The following is a 25833-nucleotide window of genomic DNA, read 5'->3' as shown; positions in this document are numbered from 1 at the left end:
GGCACAGCTCGATTGGCATTTGTCATTGAATTGACAGGTCCACCACTGTCGCCCTGTGCTTTTCACAGATGAGAGCATGTTCACCCTGAGCACATGTCAAAGGGTCTGGAGAAGCCGTGGAGAACGTTATGCTGCCTCTAACATCGTTCAGCATGACCGTTTTGGTGGGGGGTAAGTGATGGCCTGAGGAGGCATATCCATGGAGGGACGCACGAACCTCTACAGGTTAGACAATGCCACCCTGACTGCTATTAGGTATCGGGATAAAATCCTTGGACCCATTGTCAAACCCTGCGCTAGTGCAGTGGGTCCCGAGTTCCTCCTGGTGCACGACAATGCCCAGCCTCCTGTGGCGAGAGTATGCAGGCAGTCCCTGGAAGATGAAGGAATTGATACCATTGAACGCCCCCCCCACATTCGCCTGACCTAAATCCAATAGAACACCTCTGGGATATCATGTTTCAGTCCATCCGATGCCACAAAGTTGCACCTCAGACTGTCCAGGAGCTCAGTGATGCCCTGGTCCAGATCTAGGAGGAAATACCCCAGGACACCATCCGTCGTCTCATTAGGGGCATGCCCCGACATTGTCAGGCATGCATGCAAGCACGTGGGGGCCATACAAACTACTGGAGTACCATTTTAAGTTGCTGCAATGAAATTTCAGCAAAATGGACTGGCCTGTTGCATCATTTTTTCACTTTGATTTTTGGGGTGTCTTTGAATTCAGTCCTCTGTAGGTTGATAATTTTCATTTCCATCAAAAGATGGGACATCCTTACGTTCCTAACACATTACCCAGTCCATATCAGTAAAGATATCTAGCATGATATTTTTCCCTGTTGAGATCTGATGCGTTTTTGAGCCTCATGTATTGACCAATCCTACGCGATTAAAAAAAAAAAAAAATCCTTCTTCATGACTGCCATGAACTGAAACACTTCTTAGTCTGTGGTAGTCCATAAAACAGAACTTTTTTGTTAGTATGTTATTACAAGCCCCTTTCCCTATGGACTAGTAGCATTTTCAGGATGACAGTGCAAAGACTACTGTAGCAAACCATATTTTTATTTGTGCTTGAAGATTTATCCACTTATCAAGACAGCAGCAGAAAACGTTACTAGTCAGGGAGTTTTATAAACACATTTCAACGAAGTGAAAATCTCCTTCTAATTAAGCTGCCACATAGATGACAGGATACATGACTTAGGATGGCCATACATTTTTTTTTGTTCAACCAACAGGTTGGACGAACAAAAATAACCCAATTCCCCCACTGCGATACTGTGTTTTGATGATGGGGAGACCTCTTCGCTGTCAGAATGCACTGATCAGTGCTGCCGACTATAGCTGGCAGCACTGATCATTTGGGAAAAGCCTGACGGACTGGTTGTGCGGAAGTCGATTGGCAGAATTGATAAAATGTTTAAAGAACAATCCACCTTATGGAACATGTTATAGGTTATATCCGTATTTAGGGCGTAACAAGTAACATATACTAGCTCCTGTCCCCTCTCCCCCTGATCCCCTTCCCCTGTGACAGTAGGCAAGGATTCTTCTCCCATGCAACTGCTGTTACAGGGTACTGGTATAAAACTGCATACAAAGGAACAGGCAGAAAGATAGGGGGAGAGTGTGCAGGAGCCTGACATTGCACCTGCAATCCATTGATTGCAATACCTTGTAGTTTCCTGTAGGGATAAAAAAATAAATAAATGCACACTTGTTTTCTGCAAAAATAAATGCGTATATTATTTTTTCCTAAAAGAAACTCCACCTTTAATACTCATCTTGAGCAATACGCATCAACCCTTAACACGAACAGAGAGAACCCCAGAGTAATGTTTCTTCTGCAGCTAAAAGGCTCTTACGCCAGTTTAGTTTATGATGTCCAAGTGGCCAATAAGGGCATGTACACAGAATAATCTAGGTGTCTCATTACAATGATCATCTAAACAGACTATGCTAGGAATGCAAAATAACCAGTTTCCATCTAACATTTCTGCAGTCATAAAAAAAAATATTTCGGTACAAGAAAAAAGAAATGTTTCTATCAGCAATCTTTAAATATCTGCTTCCTAATATAGAACGTAATACACATGGCAGCTGGTAGAGTCTCACCATCCAAAATATGAGCCAATTTTTGCAACATAACAAATTTTGAGTTCAATAATCTCATTGTGCAGAACTGATAATTCTGGTACAACATAAATATTGAACAACTGAAATTCTCCAATAGTCTCTTAGCATTTTACGTTCAACCCAAAAATATATCAAATTTCCTGCTCTCTCTTGTTAGCAAACAGTAGCCCTCAGTCTTGAGCAGTTATACTGCTCATGTATGAACTTTGACAGTTCATGCTAGAATGCCGCAAAGATGTACACATAACGTCTGTTAAACACACACATATTAGATAAATAACTGCAAAAACATTCTGAGGGAATAAGCTGGAGATAAATAGTACACAAATGTATACATGTGCACAAATGTGACATACCATCATAGCCTCCAAGAACAAGCCATGGGAAGATTGGGCCACCAAAAGTGCCTAGGCAAGGATCATGAAGTTCAGAGGTATCATTCAGAGAAGCTGGTGACCTGTGGGTAAGAGAATTATGATGAGGGAAATGGTAAATAATGTCATTCTTATGAATAACGGTTTGTTACTTTCAATAAACATACAGATTTGACAAGTACATTTAAAGTTAAATCCAGTTGGGGAGATGACCCTAAAGTGGCTATCAAATGTCAGGAGTTTGGAGAGGTACCTGTGAAAGCTATACGTTTATATGCTAATCGGGAATGATTTTTCTGCTTCCAGTAATAGATCAGAGGTCAGTCACATGTACAGATAATATCTGTCTGCTGGAAGATTCTTCCATAAACATGCATGAGCAAATTGCTAGAGAACATGTTTATGCATACTGGGGGTGGTTTATTGTAACTGCCCACAGTAACCAGTCATATCAAGATCACTATTGTCATAAAACTAATGGAAATCTTTAGTGGCCTCTCTCTTGATGAATGGCTCCATGCCTTTAGTACTAATCCTTAGTGATACTTCTCCAGATAGTGTGGCTTATACATTTAGCACTGAACAAAAACTGGAAAAACAAGGCTAACCAAGCTTAACTATATACATTAAACTTCAATTAAAGGCAAATCACTAAGCTACTGGTATTTATTTGTTTTACATCAGGATTTGTGTGTTTGCATGTGCGAGGCATGAGGCTTGATTTACTAAAACTAGATCTCGCAAACTCTGGCGCAGCTATGCATGATAGCCAATCAGCTTCTAACTTCAGCTAGTTCAATTAAGCTTTGACAATAAAACCTGGAAGCGGACTGGTTTCTATGCAGAGCTGCACCAGATTTTGCACTCTTCAATTTTAGGTGTTGAGCAGCACCAGCAGATGTGTTCCAGGATCACCAAATTACAAACAAAAAAGTGGGGAAACCTGGCGCACTACTGCAACTGGGGTAAAAGGTGACTAGGCTGTGAACATCTACTTTACTTGCCAAAACTATAGCTCTGCATCTTCATGTATAAGATGACTATTCAGATGGAGATAGCAAACATGGGAAGATGTTTCCAGTGACTGAGCTTCTGGCTGGAAACCAAAATAACCTATTAAAATGAACCTGTACTTTGCTCATAATGATCAAAGTGACCTTTACAGGAACGACTTCATATACTTATCTTCTTAAATTTCACTTTATGCTCTCATCTACTGTTAAGACTGCCCAAATTAAAAATTACGCAGGGGTATGTACACTCTCTGTGGCAATGCTTCACTTGAAGCGGCCATTAGCCGGGAGGAGTATAGCTGTGACCAGGGACGTATTTACCACAAGGCAAAAAAGGCATTTGCCTAGGGCGGTATTTTTCAGGGGGGCAGCACCTTCCCCCGGAAGAAGGGACACACGCCATGGGAAACAGGTGGGATCTGAGAGAGGCTGTGGGCTGCTTGATGGTATATGCAGAGCCTGGCTCTCGTTCCCAGGGATGCCTGGAGCTGTGAAGATGAGTGTCTGTCTCTGTCGCCAGGTGGGGGGGGGGGGGGTTAGTGGAAGGGTCTCTCGGGTGCGGGGCAGGGGTGTTACTAGTCAATTTCAGGGGGAGGGGAGGGGGGGGGGGGGAGACGAATTTGTGTTACCTAGGGCAGCACAAAACCTAAATAAAAGCACTGGCTGTGCTCCCTATATTCAGACAGTTGGGAGCATGGAGATGCATAAAGTCCATTCTGTAAACTGGTCCACTTTACCACAACAGTTATTTCATTCCATCCAAATCATTACTAGGTTTGACGAGTGGCATTCAGCTAAATCTCACTAGTAAAAATTGTAACTTTTCCAGAACTCTAAAATCGATACAAAAAAAACAAGAAATCACAAAAACCTGAAAAATGATGCATTTAAATTGGTAAGCCTAACAGAAGAAAATAAGATGCCAATGAACACTAACATAGTATAGCACCAAAAGTAAAGAACACTTACTGTACGCAGTATAAGAAGTGAGTGTGGTAATCCGCATGAACAAAGAATTCATCCCTCACGGTGTGATTTAAGACAGAATAGCTGTTCTGGAAATAGTTCAGAACACTGAGGATTGTACAATTGTTATTGTATGGTGCCAGAGGAGCCAGGCAGATGTCTTTTAGCATCACAGTCTCATTATTGTACATGGCAGTTATATTCTCAATAGCATTTTGTAGTTCTAAGACCTGCAGAGAACAGCAAAAAGACAGTTCAAGGAGAAGTTTGGGGTTTAAAAAACATTTAAAAAAAACTCAAAAAAACACACACACCTCCATGCTGCAGCATCACCGTGATGCTGCAGCTGTCCCCTACTGGCTCCAAGCCTGAAAACTGAGTGAGCAAATGACTGCTGATCGTTCAATTATACTGACTAAAAAAATCTGCATGGAGACCACTGCTTCCCTGTAGTAAGCAAGGGTCCTTTCCCTCCAGCATACCGGCAGGGGACAGACTTTTCTACTTAGGCTATGGCTACTTTCTAAAGAAAGCAAAACTCTGCACATTTCTATTTTGTTGCACCTGGAATGTATATAGGCCACTCCGTTCCACCATCTCCAGCCCTGGTCTTCTGCTCCCTTCTCACCATTATCACTTGAAAACACAAAAGCCCTGTGAAAAGGTGAACAAACTCCAAAATTTCTGGTCACCTCTCCAGACCTCACTACATGTAACAGTCATGATGCCCCATGCTGCTGGCGTAGCAGTCTGTACACAATGCACAGCCCTGGAATGAATATCGATCATAATGCTAGCCATGACAAGTGCTCATTGGTCAGAGCAACCACATGGCCATGTCAACCAATGAGAAGCAGATTCAAGGCTTCTTATTTGAGTAAGGTGTCCCAGAAGAAATGCATTTTTTCCTGGGAAGCTTGCCATTGCGAGCATTATGATAGACACTGACTGCAGGTCTGTGTATTGCGGTGACTACTACACTGGTAGCACAAGGCATCACATTTGCTTGTACAGCAGGGTCCAGAGGGGTGGCTAGGGTATTTTTAGTTAGTTTTCACCATTGCTTGTTATGAAAAGGTGAACTCACCATTTTAAAGATGTAGCATTTGCATGCAAGCTATCACAGCCATCTTTTAGCAGGAATGAACCAATTCAGCTCAGCCCCGCCTCCAGCTATAGCAATAGATCTTTTTTTCAAAAGTGATTTTTTTGCTTGATGATAACAGCAAGCAATATAGTTCATTATTATAAGTAACTGTTTGCATTGGATCCATTGAGGTTTGGTTAAGAACCCTATTCCAAAGAAAACATGCTAAGAAATTACTTAAATCATCCAAACCTGCTCCTCCATTGAGACAAAGAAAACCCTTGATTCTGGAGGTACGGTCCTAGTACTGATTAAAAAGGTATGGCCAACAGGCAACAGATTTACCAGAAGCTAGATTTATAGCTTATTCACCCCACTTTATGAACAACGATTCTCAATTTATACACCATTTAGTTACCAGAGAGAGAATATCAAACGTTAGAGGAGGTCCAAAAGGCACATTATCCCCTGTTGGATATGGGGAGTAGATATCTCCATTGCTGTAAGGCGCAGTGATGATCAGTTGTTCTGTGCGGAAGAATGGTCCAAAGTGTGTGTCAAAGTAATTCTTCTCTTTGCGTGCCTGACTTTGTGGGTCAGACCACAGCTCAACGGGGTCAGTAGTAACCCGCATGAATTTCAGCCCAGCGGAACACACAGCAATCATAGCCAGAGAGAAGAAGATGACAATCCAGGGGTGTCTGACACAGAAGGAACCCCATTTGGTGAAAGCAACCCTCAAACAGTTCTCCAGGCGCTCCCCGATTCGGTCACAGCAAGAGGGATTGCCTATACATGAAGGAAAAGCACAGATATTAGTCTAGTCAGTTAAGACATTACACACGCTCTGTACACTGCAAAGGTCTTCCCACATTGAATTTAAAGTGGTTGTAAAGGTTTTATACCTTCATGCATTCTATGAGGAAGGCCCCCTAATACTTACCTGAGCCCCACTGCGATCCAGCAATGTGCACAAGAGCCTTGGTTCTCCAGAGCTCTTCCCCCTCATTGGCTGAGACAGCAGTGGGAGAAACTGGCTTGCTGTGGTGGCAGTTGGCAGGAGTAAGGGGCCAGGAATGACAGTGGGAGACCCAACAAGAGGAGGATTGGGGCTGCTCTGTGCAAAGCCATTGCATAGAGCAGGTGAGCATGACATGTTCGTTATTTAAAAAAAAAAAAAAAAAACAAACACTTACCTTTAATATTTTAATCTCAAACTTCTTAAGAGTCTACTGGCCTCAACTGTGCCAAGATGATCATGTGATTAAAAGGCACCACAATGTTAAGAGTAGTGTCTGCAGCAAGTTAAATCTGTTAATAACCAGGCAACACTGCAATTGTGCTACAGCCCACACAGTTTAATGGAATGAGTTCTGCCACATTCACTGCAGCTAGATTGCCAGGGAGTTTCTCACATGGGGGTCCTAATCTGTACTGTGTAATATCTGATCTCCGCTTGATTCCCAAATAATCAGTCTCACACTTCAACAGCAGGTCTGAATCTGCCTGAGGATTGTGATGGAGTTTTATATATGGAAGAGGTAAAGAAGATACTTTCAGTGTATGTGTTTGGGGATACGCCTCCCGTTTTCTAAAAATGATTCAAAATTTGAATACATTCTGTTCACAGTGATTGGGGAGGTTGTTGTACCCTGCAATTTACTTTGTTTCATATTAGAATAGTTATAGTTATCAGGGAGTTGAGAACATTATATGGTGATTTTAGATGACAAAGTGATACTAGTGAACCTTTCATACTTCTAGTCTTCCATTTTTTTCTCTCTGCTTTCTATTTTTTTCTAAGGATCTCTTGTTAATACTTATGGCAAAGAGTACAGGCAGACTATGAACCACTCGGCCTTTTTCTGCCGTCACTTTTCTATGTTTTCTAGTATAATTATTTAGCAATGGCTAGAAAATGTTCATGTACAGTACAGGATATTACGTTATTACTGTAACAGCATGATAGTAGAACCAGCTTTAAATCACTCAAGAGCTTTTTCAATAATTGGAAATGTATGTTATTGTTACACCGTGAAGGTGAAGTGTATGCCATAGTATGTGTTTCTCCACATTTTGTATTGTTCTGTCTTTAATAAACTTTTTTAAATGTGAAAAAATGAATATTAAAAATAAAGTTCTCAACATGGGGCATCAGCACAAAAAAAACCCAAAAAAAACAAACAAAAAAACACTTATGCAAAATACAGCATATAAACAAATGTCCCTGACCTATAACCTATTCCTTTATCTAATCCTAACACTTACCATTGAAGTGCTACTAAACCCAGGGCCCTGCATTCACTATATCTGGTCTCCCACAGTACACACAACATGGAAATGCAATTATTTTCATAAATATAAACTGCTAAATACCTTTTCTCAGCAGCAGTTAGAGCAGTCTTTTGACTTCTATCAGTGTCCAGCCCAGCACTAACTAAAGCTTGTAGGAGTTGTTTTCTATCTGCTCTAGGAGGATGGAAATCCCCTGATTTCTGTCTGGACAGTCCTGATTGGCCATGTGCTTATCACATGCACTCTCCCAAGGGGAAAAAAAAAAAACCTCTCTAGCAATATACACCAAACTGAGCATGTGCATGCCTACGGTTCAGTCTGAAGATAAGCGGTGGTCACTTGAAAAAGGGGAGGAGCAGAGTAGAAAGGATCAAACAGCTTTTGTACACAGTGCAGAGGATTAACCCCCTAGGTTCCACAGTGAATATAACAAGCATGCTTTACGGCATATACAGACCAATTTTACTGTTGTGGGTTTAGTAACACTAACTTCAGCCTTAACCCATTAATCCCTCTTTTCGCTGTCTGTGAACCAGCTGTGTGTCAGCATAACTACCGAACACTCTAAGTCCAGTGCAGCAATGGCAGCCTATATATTTTCTCATAACAGATTTACATTGAATGTAGGACAGTTTGGATACAACGTCATCAAGCATCATGAAAGGCAAATCAGCAGAAACAATGTTGTATTATAGAAGATGAGGGCCAGTACAATGAAAAGCCACATGAGGCATTCCTATACATTGTATCTGAGCACTGCACACTATAGAGCCATTATAGTTACAGCCATAAAGGGATTCTTTCATGACAAGTATCATTGACAGTATACTATAAGAAAAATATATTTGCATTCTACAGTCAGATGCACCAGGGAACAAACTGCTATGTACCAAGCAGAACTAAAGCTCTTAATGCATATTTAACTACAATACATCACTGGTTAGAAGCATTTTATATATAGGTAATTAGAATCACAGCCCTTTAATTCAAACACCATTTACACCCAAAATAAACCAACTCCCTTCCACACCCAAATTAATTTAGAGCAATGTACCATTAAAATCAAACTTGTTAGCAATAAAAACACATCTGTATTTTACTATTTATAATGTGTCAAACTTAAAAGGGTAATTCCACTAAAAAAAAAAAAGAAGACCACAACGTATCCTGCAACATGATGGAAAGCTTAACATTAACATTTATACACAAAAGATTGTACGTCAAACCCGCTTTAGGAAATTTTATGAAATATGCACTTTTGGGGTTTCTCAAAATAATATACCTGATGCAGTATGGAAATTCACAGAGTATGCCAAGGTGCTGTCAATCGGAGTATATTCTGAAACAATCTTCTTTTTTCTGGAGGAGACATAGAACATATACAGGGCTTAATGTCATATTCTAGTGGATAAAAATGGAAGGACAAGCAGTAGGATAAAACACAGAAGCCAATATAAAGCAAAATTTCACCCAAAAGGGGAAATTCCACTTGTTTTTATCCTCCCACCCTCCTCGGCCACATTTGGCACTATTTTTTGTGGGGGAGGGAGCAGGTACTTGATTTTGATAGGTACCCACTCCCACTTCCAGGCAAGATCGCCGTGGCTATTTTTCAGCTCTTCCTCCTTCCCCCACAGCCTTCTGGGACACACACAGACTGCGGAATCAGTAAAACAGCGCGGCGTGGCTTGTGCATGCACAGTAGGAAACCAGCTGTGAAGCTCGAAAGCTTCACTGCTGGTTTCCCTTACCCAGATGCCAGCTCCTGGACCTTAAGCAGGTTGAAAAGTCGGCTTGGGTGAGGACATCGCTGGATTCCTGGACAGGGAAATGGAGCTCCTTGTGAACTTTTTTAGGCATAACTAAAATTTAAAAAAACGCAACAATTACTACTTTTAAATACATCTAAATACCACTAGTGACTATCATCTCATAGAAGATCTTTCTCCCCAGTATTATAACACATGTGAAAGAACCAGAGAACATATTAACATTTCTTAAGAAAAATATATTAGTTTAAAACTGAACTCCAGGAAACCTAAAAATCCTCTCTTGCAGTGGGACTGCACCTGCACTGTAAAGGTTGACTGCTCACTTAGGTCTCGTGGACAGGGTAAAGAACTTTCACTTTCCTGATCTTCCACTCTGCTAAAGCAGTCCCCTGCATCTTCTTCCCCCCTATGCTCCAGCATTCAAGATCCTCTGACGTCACCAAGACTGCTGCAGGGAGAATATCCATCCGCTTGAGCATAGAAGGGCACTGCCTGCTTGGGGAGTGGATGATCAGGTAAGTAAGATTGCTTTTTCAAGTGTGGTGCAGCCCCACTGCAGGGGAGGGTTTTTAGGTGTTCAGGAGTTCATCTTTAGGTAGTATCCAATTCATGAATTAAGATTTGATACCACATATGATAATGTAATAAATACTACTGCATTCTTTATCCATATATAATATTCCAGAATTTGAGAGAGGCTTCGGAAATAATCCATCTAGCCCATAGCTTTTGCAGGCATGGACTGCAGAAGAAAACACCTGGATGCTTTTTGGTTGCTACAAGCAACACATTTTCTTAATGCAAAAGCCTCCAAATGTATTCTTAATTCTCTCAGGAACCCTTGTGGCAAGTTCTGTGTTTGGGCTCTCTGCATAGTTGGCTCAGCCAATACAAGGGGAAACCACTCCTCTTGCATGATTTTAAATGTAATGTATACTACTGAAAACATAATGGTAGGAGAGGGAATAGTGAAACTCAGGCGGGAACACTGAAAATCTTGATGCTGAAGACCTAAGTGACATAAGAATTCAGCAGTTGCCTCAGCCCACGAAACCATCTTTAAAATGAAGTTTTTGGTGTTTTGACCTTATAAAAATGCTAATGCATGAAGGTAAATAAAAACAAAAAAAAAACCAAAACACAAAAAAACCCCCACAAACAATGCCAAACTAAACTAGAACAAAAAGACATACAGTTAACGGAATGCATGCTGGGTGATGAAATTCACAGGTGGTCTGGTCATAAGGAAGCAGACATGTTTACATACCATGTTCAACACGTTTACATACCTGTAACACCAAGCTCCAATGACAGCCGAGCAGAAGAGAAGTAAAAATGCAGCATAGGCTATCCACATGATCATAACCATAGCATCGAAGCCAAAGATAAGCCAGGGAACTGGAGGAGGTGGAGGTACTGGTCTACTGCCACAGACCAGAGTACAGTCTTGACAACTACATGGGGCACCTTCTTCATCCACAGACTCATTGCATCCCTTTGTAGCGTTGTTCATTGGAATCATGTGGTGCAAAGGCTCATCTGTAAGAAATGCTTTTGTTAGTATGAAGGTAAAAAAAAGAATTAAAAATAAATAAATAAAAGATTCCCAGCAGGGACTTTAAAAACTAAAATTTGCTGTGAGAATCAATTGGAAAGTTATCGCCATGTATGGTGGCGATTCCCTCTTACGTAAAATCAAGAACAGAATCTATCAAAATGATCTACAATATTTGATCATCCGCCATCAAAGGACTCCTGCGAGGAAATTCTGAACAATGCCAGCCAAATATCCCTAAAACCCAATGAAAGACATTGTTCTTTATATTTACAGCAACAAAACAAACTAGTACAAAGGCATGGGAAATAAGAATATTTCTTCGAGGTTAATAGCTGCATGGATTAGGATCAACAGAATAGCAGGGAAACTCTCAAGAGAAAATGCATGGCTTCCTGGGTCAGACACTTTCTCCCCTCCAGCTTTGTTCAACACCTCCTCATCTTCTCAATGCTGCTGAACCCCTTAAAACCTGGACGGTCCCATTCTCAAGCTCCCCAAGACAGAAAATTGATTGTACTCTACCTGAAAAATAAGGTGTGATGGTGAAAGGAATTTGCCCGTTATCCTTGTTGAACATGTATTGGATCCAGTTGGTTGCAGTGCAGTCTTTAGCTTCTCTTCCACACATCAAACTCAAAGCTTTAACATTACTGGATGGGGCTTCTACGTCCTTGCAGGCATTGTACATTGCTGAATAAAAGCAGACACAATAAATTGTACGTTTTTATAAAAAAAATCATGGGTCACCTGTATAAAGTGTTATGTTTACATTGCTTTGGGTATTACTCTATAGCAGAATAGCATGAGAGGAAAATGTACTATACCTTATTGAAAATTGGATGACACTACATCCTCACCTCCTACAAATACACTATATTACCAAAAGTATTGGGACACCCCTCCAAATAATTGGATTCAGGTGTTCCAATCACCTCCATGGCCACAGGTGTATAAAATCAAGCACCTAGGCATGCAGACTGCTTCTACAAAACATTTGTGAAATAATGGGTCGCTCTCCGGAGCTCTGTGAATTCAAAGGTGGTCTGGCAATCCAATGGACGTGTCTGGGTTTGGCAGTTTCCAGGACAACAGTGCTTGCCTGACTGCATTGTGCCAAGTGTAAAGGTTGGTGGAGGGGGGATTATGGTGTGGGGTTGTTTTTCAGGGGTTGGGCTTGGCCCCTAAGTTCCAGTGAAGGGAACTCTTAAGGCATCAGCATACCAAGACATTTTGGACAATTTCATGCTCCCAACTTTGTGAGAACAGTTTGGGGATGGCCCCTTCCTGTTCCAACATGACTGCCTACCAGTGCACAAACCAAGGTCCATAAAGACACAGATGAGAGAGTTTGGGGTGGAGGAACTTGACTGGCCTGCACCTCAACCCAATAGAACACCTTTGGGATGAATTAGAGCAGAGATAGCAAGTCAGACCTTCTCGCCCGACATCAGTGCCTGACCTCATAAATGCGCTTCTGGAAGAATGGTCAAACATTCCCATAGACACACTCCTAAACCTTGTGGACAGCGTTCCCAGAAGACTTGAAGCTGTTATAGCTGCAAAGGGTGGGCCAACTCAATATTGAACCCTACAGACTAAGACTGGGATGATATTAAAGTACATCTGCATGTAAAGGCAGGTGGCCCAATACTGTTGGCAATATAGTGTATGTGCTACAAAAAAAAAAAAAAAAGAAGAAGAAGAAGGGGCTGTGACAGTCAGAAGAAATCACAAAGTGAATTTGTGTGTTCAGACAATGAGTGTCCACATAAAACTAGGTGTGAAAGGTAGGAGGGCCGAACACTGGAATCAGGAGGGCACAATACAAGTTTTGGGATGCTGCCTGGGGCATCTTGGGACGGCTTGAGAAACAGTGTGACCGTCTCAACAAATCCAGGGCAGTTGGCAAATATGATGTAATGCAAGATTACCAAGGTGCCCCCATGCACTTGGGGCCCCTGAGCAGTGCCCATGCATTAAGACTGCCCTGGCTGTACAGCAGAACTTAAAGTGGGAGAAGTGGGAAGCAGAATCATTAGCCAATCAGCTCTGCTGCAATGTTCATGTGCAAAAAAGGACATGTTGATGGGAAGAGCGCATAGGGATAGATCAACAAGCTCATTAGTCTGATGCTCCTTCACTGTCCAGACAGTTACAAGACCTAGTTCTATTACTTAACTGCAGCACAGAAATATTGGGTCTCATGCCTGTCAGATAGGTGTGTGCTGCATTCCAGTGCTGTGTAAATCTTAGAACTGGATAGACAGAAATACAAAATGTTTTGGCAGGTAAAACAGCTCCCATATACTGTAATCAATTCATCTGTATATTTAACTGCCTGCCTGGGAGTTCAGCCTTAAAAGCAACCCTGCCACTTTGTCCATTCCAGGCAAAGTGACAGGTTCTCTTGATACCCACCCCTGTGCTAATATTTACCTTTACCATTCTCCCCTGCAAAAGTCTTTAGATATTGCAGGTATGCGGGAACGTGTGAGCTTCTCCCTTGCCCCCACAATGTAGTGTACAGTACAAGAGCAGCCAGACAACAGGTCTGAGCACCCTCACTGGGGATGCAGGAAGGTCATTAGTGCCATGTAAACGCCAACTCAGATAGACACTGAACATAAACAGAACCTTAAGCTCATGAATCTAACAAGTAAATAAGACGGCAACAGGGAGCAAAAAGTATCATCTGGGAACATGGAGAGGGGGAATTTTTGAAAAGAACCTGTCACTTTACCCTGAATGTGAAAATAGTCAGATTCAGGTTAAAGAGATAGCAAACTCTGCTTTTTACCTTGTACCTACACGTAACCCTATAAGGTGGGCTTACCTGTAGGTACTGTGAATACCTCCTAAATGAGCACAGTTATCGGTGCATGCTCACTGCGCTCTCAATGGATGGCACACTCAAGTATGCTATCCATTGAGAGAGATATGGTGCATGCATGGGAGTGACATCACTGTGGCTCAACCATTCAAATGGCCAGAGCCCACAAACCCGGGAGGCAGACGAGGTGAAGATGGATTCCCTATCAGTGGTGACAGCAGCCTGCTGGAGGGATCGGTTGTTATAGATATGCACGGCATACTAGCACATATGACATGAGACTGCAGGGGCACCAGTTTTTTTTTTTTTTTTTTTTTTTTTTAAACGCAGTTTACTACTGCTTTAAAAAGAAAACCTGTGGAGGAATACAGGAACAAAAAAAGGAATAGGAAACAGTATCAGGTGTGTGTGACTGTTTTCACACATCTGAGAGCATTGCAATATATTAAAGGCCATCTTTAGCAAATAAATAAAAAATTCACATATTTTGGGGCATTTATTGTTTTTTTTTTTCTACAGGAGCCTGTAAAGTACTGCACACATAATAACTGGATCGTGGATGCAATGTCAGGGTGCACACTCTCCCTGCAACTTTTTGCCCTTACCACTATATGGCTTTCAGTCTGACAGTTGGAGGGAGTGTGAATGGACTACAAGCCCAGTGATCAGCATGATGGGACATGCAGTTTATTCATTCACAGATCCCTTCGCCGGCACAGCAGTGCCGATTTTAAAATGTGATGGTGGGGGAAATATGGTGGGAGAAAGAAACACCTGCCTGCTTTTTACATGGGAAGGGGGTTGAGGGGGTGCTGAACATGTTGCACCCTAAAAATGGATGTACACCCTAACATGTTACACCCTAAAAATGGATGTAACATGCAACATGTTCAAAAGGTGAACTTATCCATTAAAGAAAATCTCTACTGTGAGAAATATGGTGGCGTCCTTAGCTGACCTTTTGATTTTCAGATGAAAAAAAAAAAATCAGCAATGGTCTCCGCAAGGCTTTGTAAATACAGGATTTAGCTTTTATAAAGAACTGTCTGCACAGCAAGATTTTACAAAGTGTTTGCAGAGCTTTTAGCCAGCTTAAAGCAGCTTTGTTGAAGCCTTTATAGCACCCATAGGTTTGAATGGTTAAATACAAATCTTACTGGTAGTGCTGATTGTCACGTTAATGCAATATTAAACCCCAAAATTTTATATATTGCAGCTTACTGATCCTTCGATATTGAGGCTGCATTAGTTTAGTTTTTCAGTTTTTTTTCAATTTCACCTGGTGATCCTGCCAGCAACACACTTCCTGTCTTAGAGTCTCTGTATTCTGCGGTCTGCAGCTGGCTATAAATGGTAGGAACTGGACAAATTTTGATCCATGTGTGACCTCTCCTGCTTGACATAAGTCAAACTAATCATCAGCTTTTGTCGAACAGGCTTGTTGGAAAAATGTATCTTGATCAGCCGCTGCAGCCAATGATCAGTATATTCTGGCAGCGTAGAGTCCCCACTGTCAAAATATACTGTCTCAGCGTGCGGATTCCTCTATCCACTTCCCTTGTGTCTATGGAGGAATCAATTAATTTTGTGTTTCTTCATTGTACTGGCAGAAGACAAAAAAAAAATCATCTACTGCCAGATTTAGACTAGCAGATTTAAATGGACTTGACTAACAAATTAAAACTGAACTCCAGCTAGCAGTAGTTGTAGCAAACTTTTTTTCCTCCTGGGATAAAGGTTTCACATATAAAAAAAGCTGATCATTGTAACTACCCCTGTCAGTGTTAAATGGGTTGTCTAAACCCTCTACTACTTTATCTGGATAGCTTGGACTGCTGCTGCAAAAAAGACAGACTTACTGGCTGGATCACCAGGTAAAAATAAAGAAAAAAAATCTTAATAAAAAAAAACAAAAAACTAATGCAGCCACCACAATAGTTGGTAAGCTGGAATTTATAGCACACTAAACACGCTGCTAGCAGACTAAATTAAAGTGTCATTAAACCCAAAAGCAAACATTATATTGCAGCTTACCAATTCCTAGATACAATAGCTGCATTTGTTTTCTTTTCTTTCTTTTATTGTGCATAGTAACAATAAAATGATTGACTGGGGAAAATACACGCACAGGATGGCCTTAATGAAATCGACTGTATAAAGCCAGTGTAGATCAACGGGCAGCAAAGTGGTTAAGTGGTTAGCACTTCCGCCTAGCAGCACTAAAGTTGTTGGTTCGAATCCCAACCACAACACTGCCTGGAGTTTGCATGTTCTTCCTGTGCGGGTTTCATCTGGGTACTCCTGTTTCCTCTCACACTACAAGGACATGCTGGTAGGGTAACTGGCTGCTGTCTAAATTGGCCCTAGTATATATGAATGTGAGTGAGGGACCTTAGATTGTAAACTACTTGAGGGCAGGGACTTTTGTAAATGTAAAATATATCTGTGTAAAGTGCTGCGTAAATTGCTGGCGCTATAGAAGTACCTGTAATAAATAATTGTAATCTAACCGAAGGCTGCCAAATAAAAAAAAATGCAACCCAAGGCTGCCAAGTAAACAATAATAATAATAAATTGTAACCTAAGGCTGCCATATACAGCGCGGCAAAAGTTGATTGTTCAGTCGACTCTGTCGAAGAGGCCGAGGGGTAAATTGTCAGCCAAATGCTTGCATCCAATCAGATGCACACATAGTTCAGATGTTTTGCAGCAGACAACTCTTGGAATACAATAGCTGGCAGGAGAGATTCATCCATTTGCACTGTTTAGCACAGATAGAGGAATCTGTTTGATTTTCTCTTTCAGCCCACAACTGAACAGAAGAAACCAAGGCGTTTATGGCCAGTTTTCTTCAAAGTCAAACTATCAGTATGTTTAAAGTGACAGTCAGCACTCCTTTTAGGACTTACATTTAATCTCTCCTCCCTGGAACTCAAGTTTACTTTAAAAGGCATCAGCAAAGCTTGCCAAAAGCTTTGCAAAAGTCTGCTGTACACATTGCTCTATCAAATCCTCAACCTCGTATATACAAGCTTTCATAAGAAAGGCTTGCCCAGTATTTCAGAGATGGTGCTTTTTACAATTCTAGTAAATATTACTTGCCATTTGCAAAACTTTGCCCAATGTAGTAATCCATGGTAATGATGCTTTTGTTTCCTTTGGATAGATCTGAGCCGATGTAATCTATGGTCCCTGTAACATTCAGAAATTCTGACTGGCGAGGACTGCAGGTCAGCTCACAGAATAAAGTCATCAAATTATAAAAGCAGGAAGGACACCTGAAAGAAAAGATAATGCAACTGCTGCTGAGAATTATGTATAAAACTTAGCACAGTCATATAAAACAATTTTGGTACTGGCATACCTCGGTTTACGAATTTAATTCGTTCTTCGGGACTTTTCGTATAGTGAAAAATTTGTAAACTGAAATGCCATTTCCCATAGGAATACATTAAAAACCATTTAACCCGTTCCAGAGGTCAGAAAAAGTAAACGCTACTAAAATACCGCATGAGTTATTTTATCAAGTCATGTGGTATTTTAGTAGTGACAACCATGTGTTAATGTTCAGCTGTTAGTGGGGTTCCCCACTGAAAGCTGAATGTAAAGAATTGAATGTAAGAATTGCCGGCAACTAAAAAAAATAAAAAATAAAAAAAATTAAATAAATAAATAAATCGGTGTGGGGACCGCACGCCAATTTTTTTTTTTTTTTACATTTTGGTATGGGAGTTCCCCTCAAAATCCATACCAGATCCAAAGGGCTTGGTATGGATGGGAGGGGGGACCCCACGCCAGATTTTTTATTTATTATGGTGCCGGTTTTTAAATGTAATTGCCGCTTTTTTTTCTTCACTATAGCTCAGAGATTCAGCTGTCACTTTCCCCCCCAGCTAAAAGAGAGAAAGTTTCCTTATAGTTTATTTCCCCAAGTTAAAAGAAACAATGTTTCCTTTTAATTTCTTAACTCTGGGGAAAGTGACAGCTAATTCTGTGAGCTATAGTCAAGAAAAAAAAAAGCTGGCAATTGCATTTAAAAATTGGCACCAAAATACACTTCGTGTTGCAAAAAAAATTCATAAAACAATTTGTAAACCAAGGCATTATTTTCAATGGATTTTCATTCGTAAACCAAAAATTACGTTAACCGAGGCACACCTGTGTACATGCATTTGCATATTACAGTGGCTACCATAGCTTATGGTGATGTAACCCTTGTGTGTTTTTCTTTTTTTGTGGTTGTTAGTGTGTTTAGTGTCTATACAGTTTCTTTGTATTACACTTTAAAAGCCGATAAACGGAAATTTTCAAAAATAAAACAAACATTTTGGTCACAGCGGTCTCTACACACACGCAAAGTCATACATCTAATACCATGCATAAATTAATTAACACAAAAGCTTTCTTTAAAGTACAATTAAGGCAAAACTTCCTCTTCCCTATTTTGGATAGAGTAAAAGGAGAGTTTTAAACCCAGGCTCTTTTTCGCCATCTGTGTCCAAATGGGGAGATTTCCCTTCACTTTCTGTCCAATAGCCAGAATAGGAGAAAGAAATCCCTGCAGATTAAGAAAATCCCTTGACATCCCCCTCCCCCACTAAAAAAAATAAATTAAATAAACTAGTGTCCCCACTGGAAGATTTTCACTCTACTACACTATTCTGGGACCAACCCGAAATTTGGGATTTTACTTTACTTTCAATGAGAATAGTAAACAAGACAAACAGAGGGTGAACCTTCCTAATGAGGGCACAGATAAAATAAAAAAATAAAACACACCAGGATTCCTAAAACTCGGGGACAGAAATTACCGAATAAAGATAGTGACCCAATTATAAATAATGCTGACTCACATAGATATATATATGTGGTGTCCTCGGGACCCTAATCATAACTGGGAAAATAAAGAAGACAGACCAGAGGGTAAAGGACCCAGAGGCCAAAAAGGGGGTCCAAATGAGGACAAACTGCAGCCTTGAGGGCACAGATAGCAATAAAACAGACAGGTGTTCTTATAGCCCTGCACTCTATCCAAAACTTAAAAAAAAAAAAAAAAGAATGGTTTTCTATTAGTTACACTTTCATTTACAGCCTGGGACTTGATCCCCTTGTCCACCTACCAAAAGTCCAAATGAATGCCAAGCTGAAGAGAACTGGCTAGTCTAGATGCACAAACAATGCAAAACCCAGCAGTCTGCTCCGGGGCAGACAAGGACCCCTCTGTTGTTATTCACAATGAAGACTGTGTCATAATGAACAAGAGAAGTGAAAGGGACATGACAGGCAACAACAAAATTACACAGTACAATAATCAAGGGAAAAAAAAAAAAAAAAAAAAAAAAACACACATGGTACAGGACAAACTGAAAAGGACTATGGATGGCCTCAAATGACTCAGTATTTCCAAGCTCTAAAGCCGTTTCAGACACTAATACTCCATGTAATCCATGATTCCAAGCACATCTGCATTAAAATAACTGTTGGTGATCACATGCTGAATTCTCCAATTATCACTCCCTTTTCTCAATAGAAATTAGAGAGAATGAATCAGATTTTTTCAGAATGAGAGATACCTCCATGTATGGAGATCTGAGCTACATATATTTGTCTATGTATGGCTGTTTTAGAAAGAATGTAATTTTTTCCTTACCTACCTACATGGAGTTTGTAGTTTATACAGATCTACAGATCAGGGTGAAACGTATGCTCATCACTGGATGACTCAGAGTAGTATGTCATCCCTTATCAAAGGACTCATTAGGAAGTAACAACAGCCTGTCTAAAAGAGAGCTACAGTTGTGACCAAAATTATTCAACCCCCAATGCTGTAAAGGGGTTTAGGGACTATAGTGTACATTTGGAATTGTATTCAGAATCAAATCCTACAAGGACGTTGTAACTACCCAAATGCAACTAAAATGACATCAATTGTTTATGTAATACAGTAGTAAATGGTTCTTATGTGGTTTCTTCATTGCCACAATTATTCAACCCCTTAAAGACTACCACTCTGAAGAACAGAGGTTCATACAGGTGCTTTCCATCAGGTATTGAAAACACCTGTGGATGTCACCGAGCAGCAATCAAGCATAATAAGCACCAATTAGGCAGCTTTAAAATGACTGTGATACTCAGCTCCTTCTAGACATTTACTGGTGTGGTTACAAACATGGTGAAGGCAAGAGAATGGTCCAGGAAGACAAGAGAAGAGGTGATTTCTCTTCACAGGAAGGGCAATGGCTATAAGAAGATTGCAAAGATGTTAAACATACCAAGAGACACCTTAGGAAGCATCATTCGCAAATTCAAGGCAAAGGGCACTGTTGAAACGCTACCTGGTCGTGGCAGAAAGAAGATGCTGACTTCGACTGCTGTGCGCTACCTGAAGCGTAGAGTGGAGAGAAGTCCCCGTGTGACTGCTGAGGAACTGAGAAAAGATTTGTCAGATGTGGGTACAGAAGTTTCAGCCCAGACAATAAGACGCACACTGCGTAATGAAGGCCTCCGTGCCAGAACTCCCAGGCGTACCCCCTTGCTGTCTCCAAAGAATAAGAAGAGTCGACTGCAGTATGCCAAAAGCCATGTGGACAAACCACAAAAGTTGTGGGATAGTGTTCTGTGGACTGATGAAACAAAATTAGAACTGTTTGGGCCCATGGATCAACGCTATGTTTGGAGGAGGAAGAACAAGGCCTATGATGAAAAGAACACCTTGCCTACTGTGAAGCATGGTGGAGGGTCAATCATGCTTTGGGGCTGTTTTGCTTCTGCAGGTACAGGGAAGCTTCAGCGTGTGCAAGGTACCATGAATTCTCTTCAGTACCAGGAGATATTGGATGGAAACGTGATGCAGTCCGTCACACACCTGAGGCTTGGGAGACGTTGGACCTTTCAACAGGACAATGATCCCAAGCATACCTCCAAGTCCACTAGAGCATGGTTGCAGAGGAAAGGCTGGAACATTTTGGAGTGGCCATCGCAGTCACCAGACTTAAATCCGATTGAGAACCTCTGGTGGGACTTAAAGAAAGCAGTTGCAGTGCGCAAGCCTAAGAATGTGACTGAACTGGAGGCCTTTGCCCATGAAGAATGGGCGAAGATACCCGTAGATCGCTGCAAGACACTTGTGTCAAGCTATGCTTCACGTTTAAAAGCTGTTATAACTGTAAAAGGATGCTGTACTAAGTACTAAGATTGAATGTCACTTGGGGGTTGAATAAAACTGATAATGCTGTGAGCACAGAAAAGACATTTGTGGTTATTTCATTATAACTGTTATGTTATATTTGTCTGACCTACAAGTGCCTCTTTAATGTAAATGTAAGCAAGATGACTGAATGATCAAAAGCAATGTCAAACTGGCCAAAACACTCAATTTCAGTGGGGGTTGAATAATTTTGGTCACAACTGTACTTCTGCTGAGCCGCCTTTAGCTTACCCATAACACTTTAGAAGTGCGCTATGTTTTTTTTTTCTCCTATTACAGATACTTATATAGCACCATCAATTTACGCAGCACTTTACATATATATTGTACATTCACATCAGTCCCTAATACAATCTAAGGTCCCTAAGTTACATTCATACACATATTAGGGCCAATTTAGAAGTGCGCTATGTATTTTTTTTCTCTTATTTATTTCAGGTACTTATATAGCGCCATCAATTTACGCAGCACTATATATATATATATATATTGTACATTCACATCAGTCCCTTATGCAATCTAAGGTCCCTAACTTACATTCATACACATATTAGGGCCAATTTAGACAGGATCCAATTTACCTACCAGCATGTCTTTGGAGTGTGGGAGGAAACCGGAGTACCTGAAGGAAACCCACGCAGGCACAGGGAGAACATGCAAACTCCAGGCAGGTAGTACCATGGTTGAGATTAAAAGTTTATTTGTAAGCCAAAGATTGTATAAAAATAAAACATTTTAACACTGAACTCCAAGCAAAAAGAAAATACCAAGTTATTTTGATTGTGTTCGGGTGTTTGGTCTTTTGGCGTCAACACCCACACACAAATGAAGTAACTTGGTATATGCATTGCCATGAAGTGAGGAATGCAAAGATCTGTACATTTGGGAGTTTAAGCTACAACTCAAACAAATGGCCTAACATAGGAGTGCCAATTCTACAGATCAAGACTTCTTGATTTCAGTTCCTACACCTTAACCACATCAGTCTTGGCCACAGTATTAAAATGGTGCAGGGATAGCAGCTATTTATCCTAGAACCATCCCATGGCCATTTAAAAATGTCAGAGGTTTCTGCAGCCCCCGCATCTGTTTTATCACTGGAACCGCCAGCTGTCTGTACCATGCTGGAACCCAGTACTAAGCCCAGGAACTTATCAGCCCCTGGACTTCCACAGTGCTGCATTAGGAGATCACAGGTAACTCAAGGCTTCTTCGTTAGGGCTAGTTCATGGCACATGCATTCCAGTGCTTTTTTTTCTGCATTCAAAAAGCATAGAAAGTAGGTTACATGGTTTTCAATGGCAAAGTTCACACCAGTGCTTGCAGTTCCAGTGCGTTCTGGTTCCAGAAAAAAAAAAAAAAAAAAATGAATATGCTGCATTTTTTCCCAGCACAGAACTGTACTGGAATGCAGTAAAACACATTAAAAAAAAGCACTGAACCGACCCAGTACAGCTGAGAAAAAAAAAAAACCTGAAAAAAATAAATCTAGTACACATCCGGAAACGCAACAACAAAGCCCCGAAACCCATTAAAAATGTATTAAAAACGCACATGCAGAAAAGCATCCGAAACAGATCTAGAGTGCGTTTTTGGGGTGTGAACTAGCCCTGAATTTACAATAGAAGGGATCTTCAGAGACAGAAAGGACAAATTATTCAGAAATAGCATAAAAGGCCACCTACATCAAACTGGAACAACCATCTTTGAAGAGGGGTGGAGGCATTCAACACGATTTGTCTATCACATATAATGCGGTTTTAACATCTCTACCAATCTCCTCAAAATGACAGAACAAGTCCAGTTGAATGTGATTACTACTAGATATACTATGACCTGAATAGACATGACAGACTGACAATGTATTGTGCAGTATCAGCGTAAAGAATGGTTAAGACATAACATTCTTATCTGCAAACATGCTTTGTCATGTTCCAATTAAAGGAGTACTAAAGTCACATACAATTATGTTAAGTATTAATAAGCAGCATTGAATACTGACTTCAAACCCTGTATTAGTACAATTAAAATCTTGAATCTCCCCTATATCGGCGAATACTGTTTTTATCATTATTTCCATCTCTTAACAGCCAGCATGGGTCGATACATTGGCTTCTTGACAATTGCAAAACTATATCTCCCATGGTTCCTTGCAGTGTCCCAAATCACAGTAGTGCTGTACTGTTTGAGCCAGAGTGAAAGAACAGATCCCTGGGCACCTTTTTTTTATATCTTTTATTTCAATATATAATACATCATTAACCAAATCCAAAACAATTCAACCGACCTCTTTCCCAACCAGATAGTCATCCCTGTCCATTGAAAGCTTTCTTATCCAAGTCTGTCTACATACCTCATTCAGAGCTCTAAAATCTATCTCACCGATACCACTTTCCAACTAAACAAACATTTTCTTTCTCCAACTCTGCCTCCAGGGCACCCATTATTTCAAAATAATTTTCCAGAAAACTTGAAAGAATACCACTTGCTCCAATCTTTTATACATTTTTCCAATCTGTCTTCGTCTATATGGAATAACTCCTCCATCCTGTTTATATACTCAATACTGTTGATACAGTCTCTCAACGTTGGGGGATCCTGTGTCTGCCAAAATTTGGGAATCAATCCTTTAGTGGAGCTAATTAGATGGTATAATAGACTACCTTTATACTGTTTCACTGATGCCTCCATACTATAAAATAAACATACCCATGGATCTTTTTGGATACTTGTCCCTAAAATCTCATGTATACATTCAATTACTTCCTGCTAATACTTCTGAATTTTTACACACTCCCACCAAATATGGGACATGGTCCCTCCAACCCTCCCCCAACCCCTCCAACATAATGGTGAAACTTCATCCCTTAAGTTTATGTGCAACACTCGGTGTACAATACCATCTTGTCAAACATTTGTAATTAATTTCGACCGTGTTCAAATTTACCACCCCATGGATCAATTTAAACATTTTGTCCTTCTGTAGTTCATCCATGTTTGTACCCAATTCTCTTTCCCATCTCTCTAAGAATCTCGGAGGTTCCAATCCCATCAATTCAGTGAGATTCTTATATAATATAGATAATACATGTTTACAGGCTGTGTCCTGACAACATTTTTTTCAAATGGGAACATAACCTCTGCCATCCTCAGTGGTCGGGGGAGAGTGGAGACAAAGTGTCCTGGGCACCTTTTAAATGTGTATATTCCAGGGAAGTAGCTGGCCACTGGAACTAGAGACATAAGCTATGCTCATTAGTTGCACAATTACATACCCACTTCTGGAACAGTAATCAAGAAACTGATCATCACAGCACAGCTAAAGTCTGTATCATCCAGAGGCGAGCAGGGAGGAACATGCCATCTAAAAGGATGCCAGGAATGTGTTCTTTCATTCTGGCTCATAGAGCAGTCTACCAATGTGACAAGAATCTAAGTACAGTCCATTCAGCTCTCTCAGTATTTCCCTTTGTAGCCATCCATTCAGATGCAGACACAGGGATAAAGAAAATTAATATAAAATGAAAATTAATATAAATGGGAATTTCTAAAGCAGTGATAAGGTATTTACTATATGGTGGAAAAATGTACACAAAATTTTAGAGAAACAAGATGTAAAAAACTGAGAACTGAAACATGAAGCAAGCAGCATATGCAAGTTTTGTTTTTTTATTTAATTACACTTCAAGCTCCAACAAATCCTCCTTTTAGTTTTTGATCAATTTAACATTATGCAACACTTCCAGCTGCTTTCACATAGGAGGTTAAATCTCAAGCATACCTTGACAGGAACTGCAGAGGAAGCTGTAAGTTTTTGTTTAGCGTATTGAGCTGCTGTACATCACAGCACACGCTGACATTTCCATAGTACAGGGATGGGCACAGTTGCTGCAGAAAATACAAATAAAACAGGTTGCAGTGACACAGCGATGGCTGAATTATAACAGCTGGACAAAGGAAATCAATTTCACAATAGTTTCAAATATATGAGGACATCACAAAAAGCATTTCATTATGGTGCTTTATAATTAACTACAAAACTGAGTTAACAGCCTATACTGCTACACCAGCCTTTCTCAACCCTTTTTAAACATGGAGGAACCCCTTAAATAAACTTTCCAGTCTCAGGGAACCCCTACTTAAATATACTATACCTGCAGCTCACAGTATATTAGCGTGATGGTCACTGGGAAGAATGCTCCTTACATTTGTGGTCATTGGGAATAACCAATCCCTTAGAGGTGATACAAAGATCACTGGTGTCAGTGGTTACTTGTCTGAGAGGCAGGCATTGCCCATTACTCAAGGAACCCCTGGCAAACTATGGAAGAACCCTGGTTGAGAAAGGCTGTGTTACACTGTATCCAGAAGGAATCAATGCGGTTATTAGCAACTGGCCTTGCCAAAAATACAGTATAAATCAAACTAGGCATCAAAATACCCACACTTGGACAGTCTTATCTGGAACAGATTCAGCCCTCCATAATGAAGACCAAATGATACTGAATACACGTGGGATATTAACAACATAAATCTGATGATCGCATACATATAGCAGTGGGGTCCTTGTGAGACTATACAGGTTCCTC

The 25833-nt window shown here is 40.6% G+C and overlaps 1 protein-coding gene across 1 annotated transcript in view; it reads right to left on the bottom strand.

The window, feature by feature from the left end:
* The window catches only part of NPC1 (NPC intracellular cholesterol transporter 1), a 115983-nt gene that overhangs the window by 53778 nt on the left and 36372 nt on the right, over window positions 1-25833 (bottom strand). Inside the window, exons 3-10 of the mRNA XM_089675736.1 lie at window positions 25026-25132; window positions 17140-17315; window positions 11730-11897; window positions 10939-11188; window positions 9160-9236; window positions 6001-6371; window positions 4499-4725; window positions 2499-2599 (exon numbers count right to left, since the gene is read on the bottom strand). Of these exons, the coding sequence (XP_089531862.1) occupies window positions 2499-2599; window positions 4499-4725; window positions 6001-6371; window positions 9160-9236; window positions 10939-11188; window positions 11730-11897; window positions 17140-17315; window positions 25026-25132 (1477 nt within the window). The remainder of the gene's footprint in view (window positions 1-2498; window positions 2600-4498; window positions 4726-6000; window positions 6372-9159; window positions 9237-10938; window positions 11189-11729; window positions 11898-17139; window positions 17316-25025; window positions 25133-25833) is intronic.

The sequence above is a fragment of the Staurois parvus genome, unplaced genomic scaffold (genome assembly GCF_062004578.1).
Source record: "Staurois parvus isolate SC_StPar_1 unplaced genomic scaffold, SC_StPar_1.0 ptg000157l, whole genome shotgun sequence".
Classification (NCBI taxonomy): domain Eukaryota; kingdom Metazoa; phylum Chordata; class Amphibia; order Anura; family Ranidae; genus Staurois; species Staurois parvus.
This window is presented reverse-complemented; position numbering and strand designations above follow the sequence as displayed.